The sequence below is a fragment of the Lissotriton vulgaris genome, chromosome 1_1 (assembly GCF_964263255.1).
Source record: "Lissotriton vulgaris chromosome 1_1, aLisVul1.2, whole genome shotgun sequence".
Taxonomy (NCBI): Eukaryota; Metazoa; Chordata; class Amphibia; order Caudata; family Salamandridae; genus Lissotriton; species Lissotriton vulgaris.
The window spans coordinates 1,408,330,571-1,408,351,962 of record NC_141685.1 but is presented as its reverse complement, the minus strand read 5'-3'; the positions used below and the strand labels follow the sequence as shown (position 1 = coordinate 1,408,351,962).

Sequence of the window (21,392 nt, the reverse complement as noted above, 5' to 3'; positions counted from 1 at the left end):
CCTGCGGGTGGCCGAACCCCACTGCTGGACAACCCCCCACAGTTGTGCAACAACCGATGGACACCCAAACAATGTTTTTTTGTCCCACCGTAATTTTGCAGTACTCCCTTGAATTTCTGCCACGAGTACAGCAAGTCTGCAGCACTGCGAAAAAATAACCACTTTGACCTTCAGGCCCCCAGGGCGTCAGGTTACCCCTCCTCCCTTATTTATTTCCAGGACATGGGGACTGAGCCCTGTGTCCTAAAATGGAAGTCGCAGCATTTCTCTTCCTGTTGCATCTAGCCAATCACAGCCCTTAGTCCCGGGGACAGGTCTCAGTCCTGCAGATCCAGACAAATCAGTGTGTTTCATCTGCCAATAAGTACATTGGTACTCCCTTGGTAGTACCGTATTGACAGATAGCTATAAATGTGGAAACTTTTGTTTCTCACAAGCGGCTGAACACATTTGCACCAAATGACGAAAAGCTCAGTTTCTAGGTAACAATCTAGCTTGCTGCCAAATTTGGTGCAATTTTGTTAAGCCGTTTTGGCTGTAGAGTGTCTAAAGTGCTGAATAGTATGACATTTTTTTGTTGATAGTTCTGTGAAGTTTGGTCAAACGACGCCAAAGCTATTAGAAAACAAAAAAGATCAATTTCCTATGTAAATACGGTCATAACTATAGATGTACAGTGGTGATATATATCTTTTCTTCATTTCACAAATAACTGAAACTGTTTTGACTGGTTGACTACTGTCCCTAAGGAATCTTTTGTCGACTTAGACACCAAATCCTGCCTTTAGGTCCTGAGTGTGTCAGCATCGGGTCAAAGATCATCTTCCCAGGAGTTCATCTATTACCATTCTCTGGGTCTGCTCCCTTCAGACCTGTCTATGATGCTTGTACTTCTGCTAAAGCTGTGTAATATAGCCACACCAGAGTTCCAGGTCATAGTAGGTTCTTGGATACTAGCAAGCACCAATCTGTTTTTGATTTCTTTTCATTGGACCATAACCGGCACATAATGTATGTTGACACAGCAGCTGCAGTGGATGATGGAGGAAGGCGGTAGCAGTATAAAGTGGTTGCATGCCAAAAGCTAGTGTGTTGTTGTCAGAAAAGCCGAATTTTATTTTATTCGGATACTCTTGGTTGGGAAATCGATGATTGTTAATGCCTCAATGGGAGTATATAAGGAATTCCGTTTTTTGTTGTGTGTTTGTTATTGTTTTTTTCTTCCTGAAATTGCTGATCTCGTTGAGAATGTGTAATAAGGGTTTTTTAGGATGTTCATTTATTTAAATGCGATGTTTGGTGTTTCTGGGTGTACTTTTATAACTGCTTCTAAACAAAATGTTCCTTTTAAGTAATCATCTCCGTTCAGACAAAATCACTTAAAAACTTGACAAATAAAATCACATGAGCTCGTGGCCACGCATGCGAATTAACAAAGTGTGCCACCTTCAGAGAACTAAAATTAGAGATAATTTGCATTGTTTTTACTTAAGAACCATCTGCATCTAGAATTAAGGAATGCAGATTGTTCCTTTTTAAGCCAAACCTGTTCTCAAGACTGAGACAAGCAAACGGGGAAGAATATTTTAGCCAACAATAGAAGTTGCTCCTTGTTTGTTTACACAATTTCATGGGGCGCTAAAATTCCTTTTGGCCGCGTCAGACCACTTTGAGACACAGTAAGCACGCAGAAATGCCAAAATAAAGCATGTTTTGGACAACCACAGTGAAAAGAGCGAGCTTACTATATCCGAGGGGGAGAACTGGGAAGTGCTGCATAGTTCCAAGTGGTCCCCAGACCTACAATGGTGACACCTAAAAGGCTTCAGAGAGTCAAAACCAACAGGTAGGGTGGCTTGGTTGCTAACAAGGTCACACTCCCGGAAGGGTGGGCTGTGATCTGTGAGTCCACGGCCTGGTACCCTGCGCCTTCTGGTTATGGATCAAGCTGTGCCCATTTTTTAGCATGGTTAAGCCCCTATGTGGGTTATTTGTATGAACCAGTCATTTCTGCTATGTGTTTCTTCATTTGTTGCTTTCAGCGAAAAGGCGGCTTCGGTGCAACTCCTGAAACACTTGAGCCAGCCTCGTTAAAAATTATAAATATTGAAAAAGTGCTAATCTAACATTCAATTATTTTACTTCCCTAAAAATAAGGGTCATAGAACATGGTATGTGCATCTTTTCATAGCAGTTCCAAACTTGCTGATTTCAAACCCTTCTTGTGTCTTCCAACTGTGCAGGAGGTCCTGGCCGAGCAGCAATGCCCACTCCAGGAAACAGCGCAGCATTCCGTGCTGCCCTGTGGACCAACATGGAAAAACTCATGGACCAGATCTGTGCGGCTTGTGTGCAGGTACAGCTTATCCTGGCTTCAAGGGTAATGTGGTTACTCGCCTTCAAGTACTCAAGTATACCCACTGTCTACTTGTCATGTTTCAGGTGCAACATCTCCAGAAGGTGCTAATTAAGAAGAGGGATCCTGTCACACACGTGTGCTTCATTGATGAAATAGCGAAGGTAAAACCACTATTCTACATACTTGTCCGTTAGTTTTGAAGAATCAACGCCAATATAAGTTCGCTTTGTTTGAGATTTGTTAAAGTTGTGATCATCCAGTAAGCTTATCTATTCTAACCTTTGCGATCTGGTGAGATCGTTTGATCCTCTTTATTCTAAGGGTCAAGAGAATGCAGGTTCCCAGTAGTTTTTTATTCTCTGTCAAGGCAGCGCTGATGTGTAAATTGTAGCAAGTGAGGTGATCTTGTGGAATAAAAATGTGGATTGAAACACATAAATTTAGTTAGTTACTACATTAATATACGGTTCAAAGTATCAAAGATCTCCCTGATGTTTGACACCTTTATAACTTCATCCTTCTTGCTGCAGTCTCCAGCAACTTCCTTTCCCCTTCCTCCTCTGTCTCTTACCCTCCACAGACTTGCGTTTCTGGTGCAGGGCCCTCCCAGATCCCGCAACTCTGGTTTCATTTCAGTGTCAGGCCTGCTGTCGGTCAGCCGCTTCTGCTCCCCTGTACCCCAATGCAGTATATGTGCAGTGCCACGGCAATGCAGGCAAACTTGTGAGGGATTGTTTGTTTTGCCTCTCGTTACCACGGGAAACGGGTGAGACATCTTCCATGAATTCTATATATTCACTGAGAACATGAAGGGTAATGTTAGCATTAGGAATAACACTTTAATCATGTATGTTTAAAGCAATGAAATTCACTTAATAGCATTATGAAAGTAGTTATGGTTACGAATTAAAAGTGAAAAATCGCTGAAAATTCCAAGTTCTGGTTAGAGTGATAATAGCCACATTCTTTTTGGTGGATTGGTATGAGAAGATTCCCAGTTGTTTGCACCGTTTGCCTGCATAGCATTCTTGCAGTGTGTTGTGTATGTAATTACAGCTTTCGTGGGGTGAACGGTAGAGCGTCTGGAACATTCGCCACAATAAGGTGCATTTGGGGTGCCTTTACAAACATTTGCGATTTCAGGTTGCTGATTGCCTGCCACTCGCGGGATGTATGCACGGAGAAATGAGGGTGCAAAGTAGACCATGCAGTGTGTGCCCCGCTTTACAGAGCAACGCCATGAAACAGTTGCACGTGGCTCCCTGGAGGGTACAGACAGTACATGGCCTGTTCCAATATGGAGTACGAGACAGACAGCCCTGCGTGTTGCCACCTACTAGCCCGCGCCGCTGCAGTGGGCGCGTCCAGCGAGCACCTCTGAAGAACGCCCTCTGCAGATGCAAATGACCTCAATAACTTCCTCCCCATCACCAATCTCCCTTTTCTTTCAAAGATCACAGAAAAATGTGTTGCAAAATAACTGTCCCAACACATTATGGACAATAATCTCCTCGACATGTTCCAGTCGGGCTTTATTCGAAACTGCAGCACTGAAACAACCCTGCTGCAAGTGATCGATGATGCGATGCATATTCTCGATTCAAGGGAATAGTGCCTTCTGATTCTTCTTGACCTCTCTGCGGCTTTTGACACTGTTAATCACAACACCCTCCTTAACATTCTTCAACAGAGAATGGGTGTGGAAGGCACAGTACTCAAATGGTTTGCCTCATTCCTCACAGACAGATCCCAAATGATCAAGATTGCAAATAGTCTCTCGTCTCCACTGGTGGTTGGTCAAGGCATCCATCAAGGTTCTATCCTTGCTCCCACTCTGTTCAATCTCTATCTGGAACCATTAGGGAACCTTCTAAGCAAATCTGGAATCCTCTATCATCTCTATGGGGATGACACCCAAACCTACCTCAAGGTGTCTTCACCTCATGATCTCTCCCTACTCAGCTCTACTCACAACACTATTCACAACTGGATGCTAGTTCACCAACTCATTCTCAATCCCTCCAAAACGGAATTCCTCCTCATATCTAGCTCTCTCTCTCCGCCTCCTGTTCAAGCCTGGATGGATCAATCAAATCTACTCAACAGTAAACCCATCATTGTGGACTGTGCTAAATCGTTAGGTGTCATACTTGACAAAAGACTCAACCTAATCTCATACATCAACTCCATGGCCAAGAGCGCACATTATCAACTGCGACTTTTATGGGGGGATTCGTCGGTTCTTCCCGGAGAATGACCTAAAAACCTTGGTCCAATCGCTAGTTCTCTCTAGACTTGACTATTGTAATTCTCTTCTGACTGGCCTTCCCAAATCTCACCTCTCCTCCCTCAAATCCGTCCTCCATTCAGAAGCTCGCTTCATTTCAGGGTCCAAACGAAGTGACCACATCACTCCTATCCTGTCTTCTCTCCAATGGCTTCCTATCGAGGCTAGAGCTATCTACAAAACAGCGTGCATCACCCACAAAGCTTTGCACTCTTCCTCCCCTCACTATCTGGCGAATAATCTCAAACTGTCTGGAGGCTCAAGACCTTCTCGGAATGCGGAAAAGTTCCTTCTTGAACCCCCCTCCTTCAAAAGAGAAAAACTGTTGGCACAATTGTTCTCAGGGAATGCGGTGAGAACCTGGAACTCGCTTCCTTCTTGGCTCCGTGCCATCACCTCCATCCAGATCTTCAAAGCGGACCTCAAATCTCTTATTCCAAATACACTTTCAGAACTAATTCCCTCCTTCTCAGACCCTGCCAGGAAGTTCTTTAGTCATTGTAAATTTGTCACATATGTTTATATTTTTGCTTATACATCCTGGGCTTGCTGTGTTTGAAATTGTGTTCCTTTTGCCTGCGTTGTTTTGATTCTATGACCTGCTATTGTTCGCCAGGAAGTTCTTAAGTCATTGTAAAATTTGTCATATTTATTCTTACTTTTGCTTGTACAGTCTGTTCATGCTATTTTTGTTTGTTCTATTCCTGCAACAGTTCTCTCATGTAACGTAACTGGTTCTATTGTGCAGTGCTCTGACACCTTCGGGTAAAGGCGCGCTTCATAAAAATGCATTAAATAAAAATAAAAATAAATAAGTGAGTGAGAGAGGCGCCCGCCGCCGGAAGCAGGCTGGGGAGGTCGTCCGACCCCGAGGACCACCCCACGTGGACCAGGCATGTATGAAGACAGCCAGGCCAGGGTCCTGCGTTCTCTTGAGGCAAGGAATGCTACTTGAGGAATCCGGGGTCTTCTCAGGCCCTGAAGAGGCAGCGTTGGGAAATACAACTGCACGCTGGGAACGTACAAAGAATAGGGCTAGAAAAATCTCTGCTATAAATAGACCTTTGTGACAATTGCGTTTATCTCCTCATGCCACCAAATTCAAAATTGTCACTGTAAGCAGGTGAAGCAATTAGCAGTGTTCGCGGTTCTTTCTCCAGGGAGCATACATTCTATGTGTTTTCTCTATATTTCATGATATTGTTATTCTTACATGTGTGAAGTATATTCTTTTTTTCCTTTTATCCCGCTCATAAAAATAACCACGCAGCCCCCCTGATTTTTATACAGTGACCCATATTTGATATCTATTCTGGTCCATTCATTTGCATTGTTTTCTCGCCTTGCCTGAATCCATTTGATTAATTTCCTCCTCCCAGAGGACGGACTGTAATAAATGCAGCCCCACACAGGCGTGTAGGTAACCATGCATGCAGCAGTCGCACCAAGCGCAGGCCAGTGGATCAGGTTCTTCAGCGTGCCGCTGACGCCCAGGGATGCGAAAGGGGCCCAGTACTGAAATAAATGCTCCATCAGCCATTGTTTCAGCAAATATTCTTTACACTTTTGTCTTGGGGCACAGGGTTCAAACAGTGTGATTGGCATCTTAACATATTCCAAGCTAAGTGCAGTGAAACACCACCTATTTTTAATTACAACCCTAGTATTAGTCCTTCTGGTTGTACCTCACTGAATCCCCCGTGCATTCAGCTGAACCCATGCAAGTGCCCAACGTTGCCCTTCGTACACCCCACTGAGCTAATGTAAGTGCCTGAGATTCTACTGGAACATGGCTGGGCTGAACTCCTGTTGCCACTTGCTTCACATGGGTAGAACTCCGATGGAGCTCCTGCTGCCACCCTCTTGAGTGAGATCACTCAACTAAAGGTTTTCAGGGAGGGAGCTCACACAAGGAACCGATTGAGCTCCTGCAAGCACTCAATGCAGCTCAAGCACAGACCTAACTCCGTTCCTGCAGGAACCCATCTAAGCAAATACAAGGACAAAATTGAGCTCCTGCAGGCATCAAAAGCAGCTCCTGCAGGGTCCAAATTGAGATACTTCTGGAATCCCACTATTCTTCTTCTGCCCCAAGTAAACATGCCCCGGGCCCTAAAAGAGGGCACCTGCAGCGATCCACATTAGCACCAACAGGGCCCCAACTGAGCTCCAGATAAGACCAAACTGAACTCCTGCATGGATCCTACTAATCTCCTTCAAGCATCTCACTGAAGGGAACTCCGATAGGGACCGATCATAGTGCCTGCCCGGACCTAACGGAGCTGCTTCAGGGAGACTACTAGCATCCTCCAGGAGCCCTCCAGAGATCCTGCAGGGATCACACTAATCTCCTTTGTGGGCTCTGATGAGCAACTGCAAGGTCCCAACTGAGTTCCCGCAGACAACAAAAACATATCCTGCAGAGACCCATGTGTCTTACTGCCATGAGCCAATAGTACTCCCACATGGACCATACTAAGCTCACCCAAGGATGGTCCTGTTGGCACCCAAACAAGTATCTTTAGAGACTCCCACCCTAAGCTTCATGCCCCTGCTCGGCTTGCATACATCTCACCGAGACCTTGCAGACATCAGCGTGGACTGTACTCTGTGTCACAAAGCTGATGCCATTACTTAGCTTTACCTGCGTTCTCTTCTTTGTCTTTCTCATCCTCCACTCTGTCTTCCTTTTCCTTCTCACTCTTCTGTCTCAGTCCATCTTTTACCTACTCAAGAATCCTGATCTATGCCTCCTCCATTCCTTCTTTCTTCGTTCATCGTTCACTTTTCTCCATTTTTTTTTTCATTGGTCCATGTGTGCTTCACCGTAACAACGGTTGGAACCTGGAATGTTTATGATTCAGAACCAGAGGGCAGACCCCACATTAAAATCCACATGAGGGGGCAATACAGTAATGTAGTAATGTGACTGAAGAAGGCAGCTGTATCATCATATCAATGAAGCAAAAAATGTGCCTAAAATGTCAACATTTTCTATGAAATTCCATATCTAATAGCAAAAAAAACCACTCCATTGCAAACACATACGCTGATGAGACCCACTGATGCTGTTTAAAAACAAAATAATAAAAATCTCTTGGAGATCATATCAACCAAGTTCGAACCCCCTTCAGTACCAGTCTATATGCGCACTCCTGTTTAACATGATCCATGACCAACTCTGACTGGGGTGAATGAGGTCACAGATTCAAACAAGACAACAGCTTCCATCATACCCAGTAACATACATCAAAAAATTCCTTCTGACTCTAGCACAAGTCATTGTAGAGCTTCTGAAAGCTTTTCTTGTCCTTGTATTAGTCCACAAGCCCATCTAACAGACAATTGTTACCCCTCTCTCCTAAAGAAACCCACCTCTTACACCAAACAAGTGCCGCATATCACCCTACTTATCCAGTATTGGGGTATCTTTCATAGATTCACATGCCTGAATCATTCCCCGTCGTCGAGGCGGGAGTCCCACGGTAAATTATATATATATAGCAGTGCCTAAAAACCATTAGTAGTAGGCTAGAAAAGGATATAGGCCCAACTAGGCCCAAAACTTAGCAGCCTATCTACCTCATTATGTAAAAAGAACTGAAAATGTAGCCTCAGCCAATCAGCTAACCTCACCCTCTAGAACCTTCCCAGCCCAGGCAGTTCTCCTCAGATTTTCACCGCACTTCGTGTGTAAGGGAGTCTCCCTAGTGCCTCAACCTCAAAATAAGCCGTACTACCAGCAGTCCTATCGGCAGTCATCGTCAGCGGGTTTCTCTCGTCAAGGAGGGAAACGACGTTCTAACTACCAGGGACGTGATTCAAATAAACGCCAGTGAGTTTTGCCGGACACCATCCTCCCTTCCTTCCCTCCCCGTGGGCGCCAAGATCTCCGCCTTTTATCAACAGTGGCGGAAGATAACTTCAGATCAGTGGGTTCTGGACATAGTCAAACACGGACACACTCTGGAGTTCTTGCAGAAACCCCCAACATTACCGCCCAGGGGTCCCTCCCCTCCTCGTCTTCATTTGTTATACATGGAAGCCATGAAAATGCTGCACAAAAATGCGATAGAGAAAGTCCCAACATCCCAGGAAAATCAGGGGTTTTATTCTCGCTTCTTCCTTGTGGAAAAGGTTTCAGGAGAGTGGCGTCCAATTTTGGATCTACGAAACTTAAACAAATATCTGAAAAAGCAGAGTTTCCGCATGGTGACACTCACGGATGTCCTCAATTGCCTCATGGAGGGAGATTTCATGGCTTCCCTGGATATGGAAGACGCCTACTTTCACATTCCAATTCATCCAAAGCACCGCAAGTATCTGAGATTCACAGTGGCTGGTGTCCATTTTCAATTCAAGGTGCTCCCTTTCGGCCTGAAGTCTGCACCAAGAATTTTTACCAAGACTCTAGTCCCAGTTGCAGCTGCGTTGAGGTCACAGGGAATCCAAGTGTTCCCGTACCTCGACGATTGGTTAATAAAGAGCCCGACAAGGACTTCAACAAGACAATCGGTCAAGAGTGCTCTGTCAATGTTCTCGAATCTGGGTTTAACCCTCAACGTCAAAAAATCTCAACTTCAACCCAAACAAATTCTGACGTTCCTGGGAGCAATACTAGACACTTCTCAGTGCAAGGCCTTCTTAACCCAAATTCGTCGAGACAAAATCACAAAGCTGGCAAGTCAAATACGGTCAAAAAAGTCTCTTTCGGTCCGACAGTTTGTTTCCCTGCTAGGGATGTGTTCCTCCGCACTCCATCTAGTTCCACTGGCTCGACTCAGAATGAGGCCTCTCCAGGAGGAATTGCATCGACAGTGGCGGCAGGTAGATGGATCTTTCGAGGACCGTATCAAGGTCACGCCCAAGATGAAACAAGCTCTTCTATGGTGGGCGACAAAGAACAATTTGTCTCCGGGTCTCACTTTTCTTCAGACCCTACCGGAATTTACTCTAACGACAGATGCCTCCATGGAAGGTTGGGGAGGTCATCTCCAGGACCTTCAAGTGCAGGGACGGTGGTCCCATCAGTACAAGCACAAACACATCAACTGCCTCGAGTTGAGGGCAATTTTCCTGTCCTTGCGAGCCTTCCTGCCAAGAATTGCAGGCTCTGCAGTACTGGTGCGCACGGACAACACCACCAGCATGTTTTACGTAAACAAGCAAGGGGGCACAAAATCTCTGGCCCTGTCTCTTCAAGCGCAGGAAATGTGGGAATGGTTACTCCACCACAAGATTTCCCTCAGAGCGGAACATGTTCAGGGAATTCAGAATTCTCTGGCCGACGATCTCAGCAGATCGTTCACAGGATGTCACGAGTGGGAACTCGAACAACGCCAAGTGGAAACAATTTTCCAGCTCTGGGGCACACCAACGTTGGACCTGTTTGCCACGCAACAGAACAGCAAATGCATTTACTTTGCCAGCAGGTTCCACCAGCAAGGATCGAGGGGAAATGCCCTGTTGATGAGGTGGACCGGAATCTTTGCATATGCCTTCCCACCGATTCCTCTCATCCCAAAAGTTCTACAGAAAATGAAGAGAGAGCGTTGCTCTCTAATCCTAATTGCTCCTCGCTGGCCGAGGCAGTATTGGTTCCAGGAGCTTCTGATGCTCTCCCATCAACCTCCACTGCGCCTCAAACCGACGTTTGCAATGCTAACAAGAGAGGAAGGACAAATACTTCATCCAGACCCTCAGTCGCTACACTTGCACGCCTGGCTCCTGATTTCTTAGAGTTTAAGGACCTGGAGATTTCTCCAGACTGTAGAGCTGTTCTATCTCAGGCTCGTGCACAGTCTACCATCAGAACCTATCGCTTCAAATGGAAGAGATTCTGTTTATGGTGCGGAGAGCATGACGTCCATCCACTACAGGCTCCTCCAGAGAAAATTCTGCCTTATCTGCTGTCTCTAGCCAGATCAGGTCTCGCTTTTTCTTCTATCAAAGTTCACCTTGCTGCCATATCCAGATTCAGGAAGAGTTACAACAAACCATCCTTGTGCTCTTCTTCCTTGATTAAACAGTTCCTTAAAGGATTGTTTCGAGTTTTCCCTCCAGTGCGGCCTCCTCCTCCTGAGTGGGATCTCAATATTGTGTTATCTCAATTGCTGAAAAGACCTTTTGAACCAATTCATAAATCGGAACTTAAATTCTTGACTTGGAAAGTGGCTATTCTGTTAGCTCTCACTTCAACCCGGAGAGTAAGTGAGATACAGGCGTTCACTATATCAGAACCTTTCCTACTTTTTTCAAAAGATTATGTGACACTTAGAACTCATCCTAAATTTATTCCCAAAGTTCCGACTCAGTTTCACATCAACCAACCGGTGAAACTAAAAACTTTCTTTCCAGACCCCAAGACTCCAGCTGAAAGGATGCTGCATTCCTTGGATGTCCAAAGATGCCTCAAATTCTATTTGCAAAAGACAAAAGATTTACGAAAATCTACCCAACTGTTTGTGGCTTATGGACAGGCTACACGTGGTCAGGCAGTGACGAAGGCAACTATAGCCAGATGGCTTTCCTCTGTCATCGTCTTCTGTCATGAGAAAGCGAACAAGCCCCTGACAAGAACGGTTAAGGCGCATTCCACCAGGATGATGTCAGCGTCTACAGCCCTATTTGCAGGGGTGTCCCTGGAAAACATCTGCCGTGCTGCTACATGGAAAAGTGTGCATACTTTTACGAAGCACTATTGCCTGCAGCCGGTACTACATGGAGATACGTCAGTGGGAGAAGCAGTGTTGCAGCATCTTCTTCACTGAGGTCAGACTGTTATGGTTTTATTTTTCTCTATTGCTAAATGTTTAATAATATACTGTTTTAACGTTCTATATATAGATACATATTGTATGAAGGTATTGTCATGAGTTTGCATATGTATTGAGATATGTTATTGCTCTAGTACCTTCCAGGTTGTGTGGGGATATATGGTTTGGATTGTCTCCCACCTTCCTCTACCGACAGTTATGGTTGTTACTGCTTGCTATTCTGATTCAGGCATGTGAATCTATGAAAGATACCCCAATACTGGATAAGAAAACAAGTTACTTACCTGTAACTACAGTTATCCAGTATTGGTATCTTTCATAGATTCACATGCACCCACCCTCCTCCCCGACTGGGCAGTTCTTATATAGGATACTACTTCTCACTTGTGCTGGGAAAATCTGAGGAGAACTGCCTGGGCTGGGAAGGTTCTAGAGGGTGAGGTTAGCTGATTGGCTGAGGCTACATTTTCAGTTCTTTTTACATAATGAGGTAGATAGGCTGCTAAGTTTTGGGCCTAGTTGGGCCTATATCCTTTTCTAGCCTACTACTAATGGTTTTTAGGCACTGCTATATATATATAATTTACCGTGGGACTCCCGCCTCGACGACGGGGAATGATTCAGGCATGTGAATCTATGAAAGATACCAATACTGGATAACTGTAGTTACAGGTAAGTAACTTGTTTTCTTATGCTTTGCCATACCCCAGTGGAATCCTAGACAGTCCTGGAATTTGTGGCTCACACACCTCACCACAGAACCACCAGATGAGCTTCAGGGCGAAATAGGAACAGAGAATGCACTCTCCATGGTAGTCGGAGTCTTCTCGGACGTAGGCCATCAAGATACTTGGAGACCTCAAGACCTCTCTGCCGCCTCTGACAATGCAGACCCTATTCCGAGGAACAAGAAGTGTCTGGGAATATATGATACTGCTCAAAATGGATCCACTGATTTTTCCAGAATCTGTTACTAATCAGAATTGCACCTTCTTATTTTCTCATGAAAAGGAGATCATTCTGTGCACCACTCGCAATCTCTATGCAGTCAGTTCTTTTCAACTTCTATATGTGCCGTTTAGCATAAGTGATTGCTTTGTAGCAACTTAAGTCTCAAATGTATTGTAACAACACTCAGATCCAACATTGATTTTGAAGAGAAACAACCTGCAGTATAGCAGATACACTACAGAATGAAGCCTGAAAATATCTAACACTGAGGTGCTTCAATTGTGTGGCGATCGAGACCAAAGAATACCTTTCTCTTGGACTGGCAACCTTCTTTCCAATAAATGGAGTTTCCAGCTATTCATCCTCCGAACGATCTGGTGCTGCTTACTACCATCAGTTCAAACTCAGCTTTCCGTGTCCTGGCAAGGCTACACCTCCCTAGACTTGCTTACCAAAAATATTGATAGAGCACAAAATCAAGCAGCGAGACTGAGCCCGAAATGAAAACAACAGTAAGATATTAAAAAATGACAGTCCCTCCCGATGGTGCCTAGGTGCAACTTGAAAACCCTTTGTGCTATGCAGAAGGCATTCTGGCTCAAGGGGCCAGAATACAAGCAGAAACTGTCTGCTTTATAGATATCGACCCAATTAAGTGTCAGTATACAGATTCAGCTACAATGGGCAGTAGCACAAGGACACAGTACTGAGGCCAAGGTCATGAAGTGCTCTTACTGCGGAGATACTATCAATGTGGATGTAAGATGTCGTCCACAACTTGATTTTGCCATTTTTTTACATCATTCTCTAAATTTACAATTGTATTTTTCTGGCATAATCAACAGGAGCTTGTTGGCTGTGGTTGCAGATGACATTGTTAAACTGAAATTATTCAAAGGCAACAATTGCCTTATGATACAACAATCATTGGAGTACCCTCCTCCTAAGGGCGGCAGTGTTGATAGAAAAGGAAAATTCGCTATACCTCTGCTTCACCACACTCAGTGGTGGGGAAAAAGAAAAAAACTTTTTTGTATGAAACCCTCACCCACTCTAGTAGTGGCATGCTTCATCATCGGGTTCACCCTGACTCAAAAAGATCAGGGTGGACTCAATAGCTTATTTTCCTTTCCTATCAACACTGCCAACCTTAGGAGGAGGATACTACACTGTTTTTGTATGTTTAGTAGGGAGTACTTATCCCCTCACCTTTCGGAAACGAAAGGATCTATCCACCCTGCTAGGTCCAGGAGTTCTTTGGTTCTTCTGCACCTAAGTGTTTAAGCAATTGCCTTCTCATCAGGGGCCTTGTTGTTAGTGCAGTAGGTGCTTTGGCACTTGAGCCCAGAGGCATGAGGGGTGCACAGGTTTGTAGTTATAGACATCTACTACACAACAAGTTAAGCTTGTCAGTCTGGTAGACATTGGCGCCGACCTCTTCGTCTTAAGTCTGATAGAGTCCTACCTGCGGGTGCGCTCAGAGTCGCTGGAGATGGTGAGCTTTTCAGGCAGGTAGACATTGGCGCCCACGTCTTCGTCCCGAGTCTGATGGTGTCCTGACTGCGGGTATGCTCAGAGTCACTGGAGTGGTGAGCTTGTCAGTCAGGTAGGCATTGGCGCCCACGTCTTCATCCCAAGTCTGATGGTGTCCTGACTGCGGGTATGCTCAGAGTCACTGGATAGAGTGAGCTTGTCAGTCAGGTAGGCATTGGCGCCCACGTCTTCGTCCCAAGTCTGATGGTGACCTGACTGCAGGTATGCTCATAGTCACTGGAGGGTGTGAGCTTGTCAGTCAGGTAGGCAGGGGCGCCAGTTGTGACGTATTTGTAGATTACACAGCTATTGCCACTAGTGCATACAACTGTGTGTAAGGGAGAACACAACTAGTAGCCATGGGGAAGTAAATATAACATGCTTTGATGTCCTTTGGAAAGACTTGCATCAACAGAAATGTTTGCGAAAGATTTCGAAGGCTTGTGAAAGACTCACTACAGTTAAGTTCTTTGGGCTATTCACAAATGGATTTCGCTAGTAAGGAGACGTTTCTCTCCGTTTTTGCCTTTTCTTCTTTCCTTTTAATTATTTATAAACATTGGCTAATTTTTGTAGCAATTTTACACATAATGAATTCATTCGCTCTTCCTTTTCACATGCCCTACATTCCCTACTGCTATTCCGGTGAAAGCTGCCTCGCTTGTTTGCTTGCCTGTAATGAAAGCCTCCTGTGAAAGGGGGAGAGTGCAGACGGAGGGGCCTGCTGGTGCTGCCTGGCGGGGGGTAAGGCCATAGGAACCTTGGAGATGACAAGTGTGTGAGGTGGTGCTTGCCAGCTGCATGACCAGGAATCCTCATTAACACCTATAGAAAATCTCTGAGAGCTACTTTATATGAGTAAACTGTAATGATGAGGTTTATCGAGAGAGAGAACAGATTAATCCACTGCCCACATTATTTTAAAGTCCTTCCCAGTGCATAAATGTTGCCTTTCCAGAAGCTTTTGAATTTACAGGCAGACTATGTTGCTGTACTCTGGGTAGCCGTATGGTAGCGTAGATGAGAAGTCCCACTTTATTGGGAACTACCCCAGGCTCCCGGCTCAGCTGTCTGACATTGAAGGGCTCACTGTGCCTTAAGTCTGTGAGTAAGTAAATCACTTCTGGTGTAGGCTGGGCGACGGAGTCGTGGCAGGAGGCTGAGCAGGGCGGCAGTAGGGCGAGTGAGTGCCACTGCACCCTCTTTATTGCTGATGAAGACCTTGTGAACCTTCCCGCCAATCTTTTGGGCACCACACATTTCTTGCAGGAACTAGTTACCATGTGGTTCTGTGTTTCCAAGGGTAGCTTTCTTCAGCTGAGTCTTTCAAACTACAAACCATTGCTATTTGGAAATGTAGTGCATTTGGTGCAATGGAAATAAACCATGAGTGCTGGGATTTAAGCAGGATGAAAAAACTGGAGGGGGGTGGGGCGCTCAAAGGGGCGTGGCCAATGTAATCAAGGGCGTGGCTTAAAACACCTAAGCTAAAAGTCTGTGCCTAGCATAGTGTCCCACCCAACCCGTATTTTGCTGTTTCTGTCATTGTATCCAGATGGGAAACAACCGTTACACCGCATGTGTTACAGTACAGGCTTTTACACCGCATGCCATTACAACGAAAATGGCTTTGTGTAGGGGGTATAAGGTGTTGGATTTAACTCTAACACCTTCCCTATTGTTGCACAGACTGGAGTTGGAATAGTAAATTATACTATTTCAACATCCAGCGCAACCTCGACAGTAAGTTCGGGTAAAAAATTGCGTTGTAGTGGCATGCGGGGTAAAAGCATGCGTTGTAACGTCATACAACTTAACCAGATATGTAGTGCAATAAGTATACACCTACAACAAGCCGGGACTATTGACTTTGTCAATGTTGTTAGTTGCATAAGAAAAAAAACAACCACTATGGCTTTGTTGTATATAATATTGAAGATGCTTCAGTTCTGAAATGACACTGTGAAATTATACAGTGTTTCTTTGAAGTTACATCAAAGGCATTGAAGGTTGGTACTGCTGCAGAATTAAGATTGTTTTTCCACTCTGAGGTTGAGGGCAAAAATGGAAAGCCCAATAGAGACCCGTCCCAGCACCTGCTTTTTATAACTATCGGTGCTGAGCACCGGCAGGACCCGGCCCACTTAAAGCCCTGCATCTGTGTATTGTAAGTGAGGGACAGAGACTGCAAAATGGCGTCTCCAATGACATGAAATCATCTGGTAATTTTAAATTGTTCGAACTCAACAAAGCGGACAGTTTGTCCCTCTAATTGCTGTCCGTTTAGGGGCTGCTGCTCTTCTCATCAGCTTAACGTCTTCGAACCTGACTTGCTTTTCTTAGCTTGCTACTCTAAACAACTTATATGCCGGCAAGTGTAGCGTGCCTTTCTTGTTGTGTGAACTGGATTGACTGTATACGTTCTTCTGTGCTGTTGTTCATGATAGGTATGCCCATCTTCATAGATAGGGTAACCAGGCAGTTAACTACTATGCCGGGTTAAGCGGGCTCCAAATTAGAGCAAACAAATTGTAAATGAAATAAATGGATGCGACACAGTTGTGTGGTTCCCTTCCGCCACTGGTTGCAACAGCTGTTGTCGCCGCCCTCCTTGCCACAAGCTCGAAGGATGTTTAACAGCAACATTGCTGGGGACAGTGAGAGCGTGGCGTGTGTTGTCTTTCTGTAGCTATCGATATTTCTGAAAGGCTGTTGAAAACGGCAACTGAAGCCGTTGTTTATGACACTATTGCACCGGGATTTTTTCTGCAAAGATGTCCTTTATTGTTTAATTCCCTGAACATCGCAGCCCTTCTGCTGACACACTCCCTCGGAGACGGTTGTGGGTTTCATTTCTGTGACACGCACAGCCGTCCTCTGGCAGGCGTGGGGAGAAGAAACACCAGCTTATTCCATGTAGGCCTCCGGATCGAAGTCGGGGAATATTGGCGAAATGTCATTGGATGGAAACTGCTGCCTGGAAATGTATCTCCGGAGTGTGTCAGCGTCGAAATATTGACCCACACATGATGTGTTTGTCTGTGAGTGTGTGCGGGAGGGAATGCGGGTGCACAGGGCAAGTGGCAAGCGTAGACCGACCTCTTTAGTAGCTAGAGCTACCACTGATTTATGAAAACCTCCTAGGGCGATGCATTGCTTACTATATGGTTTAGGCACAAAAAGCCAGCCCTGCTGCAGTCAGCACACACCATTAACGGCAGAAGAGCTGTATCAAAAAAGGTTTATCTGAGTGACAGTATTGTGCCTTTTCCCTTTTTTATGAGCCACCTATAAGAGTTGAGTGTGTCGCCTCTTTGTTTAATGCAATACATGGTTGCCCCATCTCTCATTATGAGGACTAGACCTGAAGACTCGGTTTTCTGGTTGGTTGCCGTGAGTTCTTTGGTTGAGGTCCAAAAACGGAGTCTAACTTAACGATTCAACATTAAGTTTGTGCAGACTTCGTAGCACTCTAAGGGTCACCTGTCTGCAGCCAGCCCCATAATCCTGAGTATAGCTCTGAGGCAAAGATGAAATGCAAATTAATAAATGAATAGATTGCTTTAGGGAATTCATTACTGATAAAGAATGTAATACAACTCAAATATTAAACACTGTCCATGTCAGGGTGAACCACAAAAGTCACTAAATAAGCATGTGCTTAACCCTCTAGTAGCTTGACAAAAAGCAGTCAGGCCTAATTTAGGGGCCATATGTAAAGTATTTATGCAGCACTCAAACACCTGCCATTTATGCTCCACCTCACAGCCAACTTCACCATATGCGGCACTCTCATCTACAGACCACTGAGGACCACTCACCAACACCATCACAGACTTTACACCACTTGCCCCCTATGCTAGTGTTCTGGCTCATGTGTTATAACATTTTCAACGCTGCTCATCGTGACCAACTCGAGGCATTGACGTTGTGTGACACACAGGGAATTTAAACCTTGTGCAGTCGATAAGATATTAGCAACGATCAATGCGGACAGCAGTTGAGAGACTAAGCAGGCGAGGAACCCCATGTATGAGGTGGGAGAATAAACCTCAACAATAAATGGCAACTGAAGTGCATATTTTATTTACTACAATCTGGCAACTAGGATGGGATGTGTTAAAAAATGGACACAAATTGAATATAAGAAGGATAGCATTATATTGTAAAAAAAAAAAAAAAGCCTAGAAAGTTTTTTGAAAGGTGATTATGCTGAGGTGCAATATGATGAGTTCATGTTAATGGAAGATGTGGTAACTAGTAATAGGAAAGAAGGAGTAAGTATAGATCGGGGTAGTATAAGGAATTCCTGAGGTCAAAGGAAATTGAATGAAGGGTCTGACTAAATCAAACGTGGTAAGATCTTGGTAGACTACATCGATTGCGTTGTATACCAGTCAAGTTTGCGGACTACATAATAAAATAGTAGTTAATTTACATATCATTTTCTGTGACTTTGATATTGTATTTCCGCATAATTAACAGCTCTGCATTGTTGGGATAACCTGATCGGTACCCATATATCAGTAGTGTGTTTCATTATTCTCTATCTTGTATTGTTCTATTGTATTTTACTTTTATTTTCTTAATTTTATTCTTTTTGTAAAGAAAGGAGATATATTGTGATTTATGTGTTTTAAAGTTTACCACACTGCTCATAGTGACCAGCTCAAGGCATTGACGTTGTGCAACACACATGCATTGTACACGTGGTCAATGAGAACTGAGCAACAATCGATGCGGACAGCATTTGAGAGACTAAGCAGGTGAGGGACCCTCATATATGTGAAGAAGACTAAACCTCAACAGTAAATGGCAACTGGAGTGCATAGTTTATTTGCTACAGCTAGCAATTACAACCTACTCGGAGACCTGATCTTCCACCTGGAAAACCATGCCAATTCCAACTCGAGAGTGTTCATTGAAGACCTTGGAAGCCTGGACCTCGCCCAGCGAGTAAAGGGGCTTACCCATGTTGCCAGATGCCTCCTGGACCCTACTTTCACCAACTTCTGCAACATCTGAGTTGATGAGCCCACACCAGTTTCCTTGACAGACCACACCTTCCTAAGTTTAGCATCCCTGTCCCGGTCCAGTGCCCACACACCACCTCCAGACCTGCCCACCAAAACTGGAACAACATCAATGACAATGACTGGAACACCGCACTCAACACCCACCGAACCGAACACAGCAACAGCATCCCCAAAGCTGTAAAGAATTAGATCACTTTCTTTGTCGACTCCTTGGCCCCCTTAAACACAACAAAGCAACAAGATCCATACCACATGCCAATTGCTATACAGAGGAACTTAGACTGATGAAACTCCACTGCAAACAACTACAGCACAAATGGAGAATGAGTCAGGACATTACAGACAAGAGCATGTGCAAATTTGCCCCAAATGATCCAGACCACCAAACGTGCCACTCTGGCTGACCACATCGATGCCAGAACCAACAGAAGTAAAGAAATCTTCACCATTGTGTAAGATTTAATCTCAGCATCAGCCACCTCCAAATCGATCACTCCCTCACAGTGCCTCTGCTATAATCCCTCTCAATTCTTCAGCAACAAAATTACCACCATTTACAGCAGTGTCAGCCTGAAACCAGACCCGACAGATCTCGCCAAACGTCTCCCTATCTTATGCAAAGTACCAATGCTAACTACATATTCTGTCAGCTCCAAAAGAAGCCGCCACCGCCATGAAGTTTAAGTCCATTCATGCAATTGCCCATCAGATCCCTGCCCACATTACGCCTATCCCAGAGGACTGCTACCCATCCGCACCATGCTCATATGCATTCTGTAGGACTCTACCTTTTCTGCATCCTTCCCAGATGGAAACACGCAACGTTCCTCCCATTACTGAAGAAACTCTATGCAGACCATTCAACGCTTGCCATCTACAGACCTCCCTGCTACTATTCTCCCTGCTTCTATTCTTGGCCATGGTCTTAGAGAAAATCCTCAACAGACACCTCACTGAAAACCTCAATAACCACCACTTTCTCAACACCACTGAGTCTGGTTTCAGACCCAACCGCAGCACCAAAACTGCCCTCTTTGCTGCCACAGATGACGTCCGCATGATTCTGGTCAGAGAAGACACTGCTGCCCTCATCCTCCCGGACCTCTCCACAGCATTTGACACAGTCTCTCCCCCCATCATCTTCTAACACCTAATCAACATCACAATACAAGTACATGCACTCTCATGAATCTGCTCCTTCCTAACTGGAAGAACCCAGTCAGTCAGCCTGGCACCATACAGATGCCTGCAATCTCATCTGCAGAGCTCCTCAAGGATCCTTCCTTCAACAAATATATGATCCCTATAGCAACCATCATTCGCTCTCACAATATCAAGGTCCTCTCCTCCGCCAACGACACACAACTTATTCTCTCCCACATGGACAAGAGACGGAGTACCGAATCAAGTTCAATGCCTGCATGAATGAAATCACCAACACAAGACCGAAATTGTCATCTTCAGGTAGAGCACATGGGACTCCACCTGGTTGCCAACAGAGCTAGGACCAACCCCCACTTGAATGCCCATGCCATGATCATCGGTATCATCATCACCAGCAAACTCAACATGACCGCTAAAGTCAGTGCTGTTGCCCCCTCATGCTTCCATACCCTGAAGATGCTGAGGAAGATTTTCAAATGGCATCCAATCGCACCCACCCAGAAAACTGTCACGGATGCCCTAGTCACAATCGAACTTGATTACGGGAATACCCTCTATGGCGGGATCAACCAAAGATTCACTAGAAGGCTGCAGACTATTCAGAATTTGGCAGCCGGAATCACTCGGAACCTCCCATGCCGCACTTGCATTTCATCACCCCTGAAGGATCTCTACTGACTCCAGATTCACAAACGAGTACAATTCAGAGTCCTCACCCACATGTTCAAGTCACTACATGACACTGGCTAAGCATACCTCAACAATTACATTTGCTTTAACAAACCTTCCACACACTTCCGTTCGTCTGGACTCCTGCTTGCACAAATCCCACACATACCAGATCTGGAGGTCGAGCCTTTTTCTATTGTCTTTTTCAAGGGGTCCGTACTTCAACATATATAAAGCAGACGTCTAGTCTATTTCAAATAGTCACCATTAATCAAATATATAGTTTATAAATTAAAACTCTGCAATGTGTAATAAAAGCGATTGTCATAAAATATTTTCCATAAAGCCTTTTAAAATAAATATCGACATGTCTGTATCTTTTAAAAAAAAAAATCACGACACAAAATGCAGCCGTACAATCAACCACAAGACGTCCATGCTTTCCAGCTGAAGTGCGCATAGCTCCAGCTCAGACGTGTGGTTTAAAAAAAATAGTAAGCTCTTTTGGGGGTCATGGATTCAGTGACCCAGGAGGTTTACTGCGTTTTCTTTTTTTTTATGTTGCTGGGGAGCTGCAGCACTCCTTGCAGCCCTCCACAATATAAAATCATTCTTAG

General features: G+C 44.8%; 1 protein-coding gene across 1 annotated transcript in view; it reads left to right on the top strand.

The window, feature by feature from the left end:
* COG5 (component of oligomeric golgi complex 5) overlaps positions 1-21,392 on the top strand; it is a 1,241,975-nt gene that overhangs the window by 810,006 nt on the left and 410,577 nt on the right. Inside the window, exons 9-10 of the mRNA XM_086929720.1 lie at positions 2,244-2,356; positions 2,443-2,520. Of these exons, the coding sequence (XP_086785846.1) occupies positions 2,244-2,356; positions 2,443-2,520 (191 nt within the window). The remainder of the gene's footprint in view (positions 1-2,243; positions 2,357-2,442; positions 2,521-21,392) is intronic.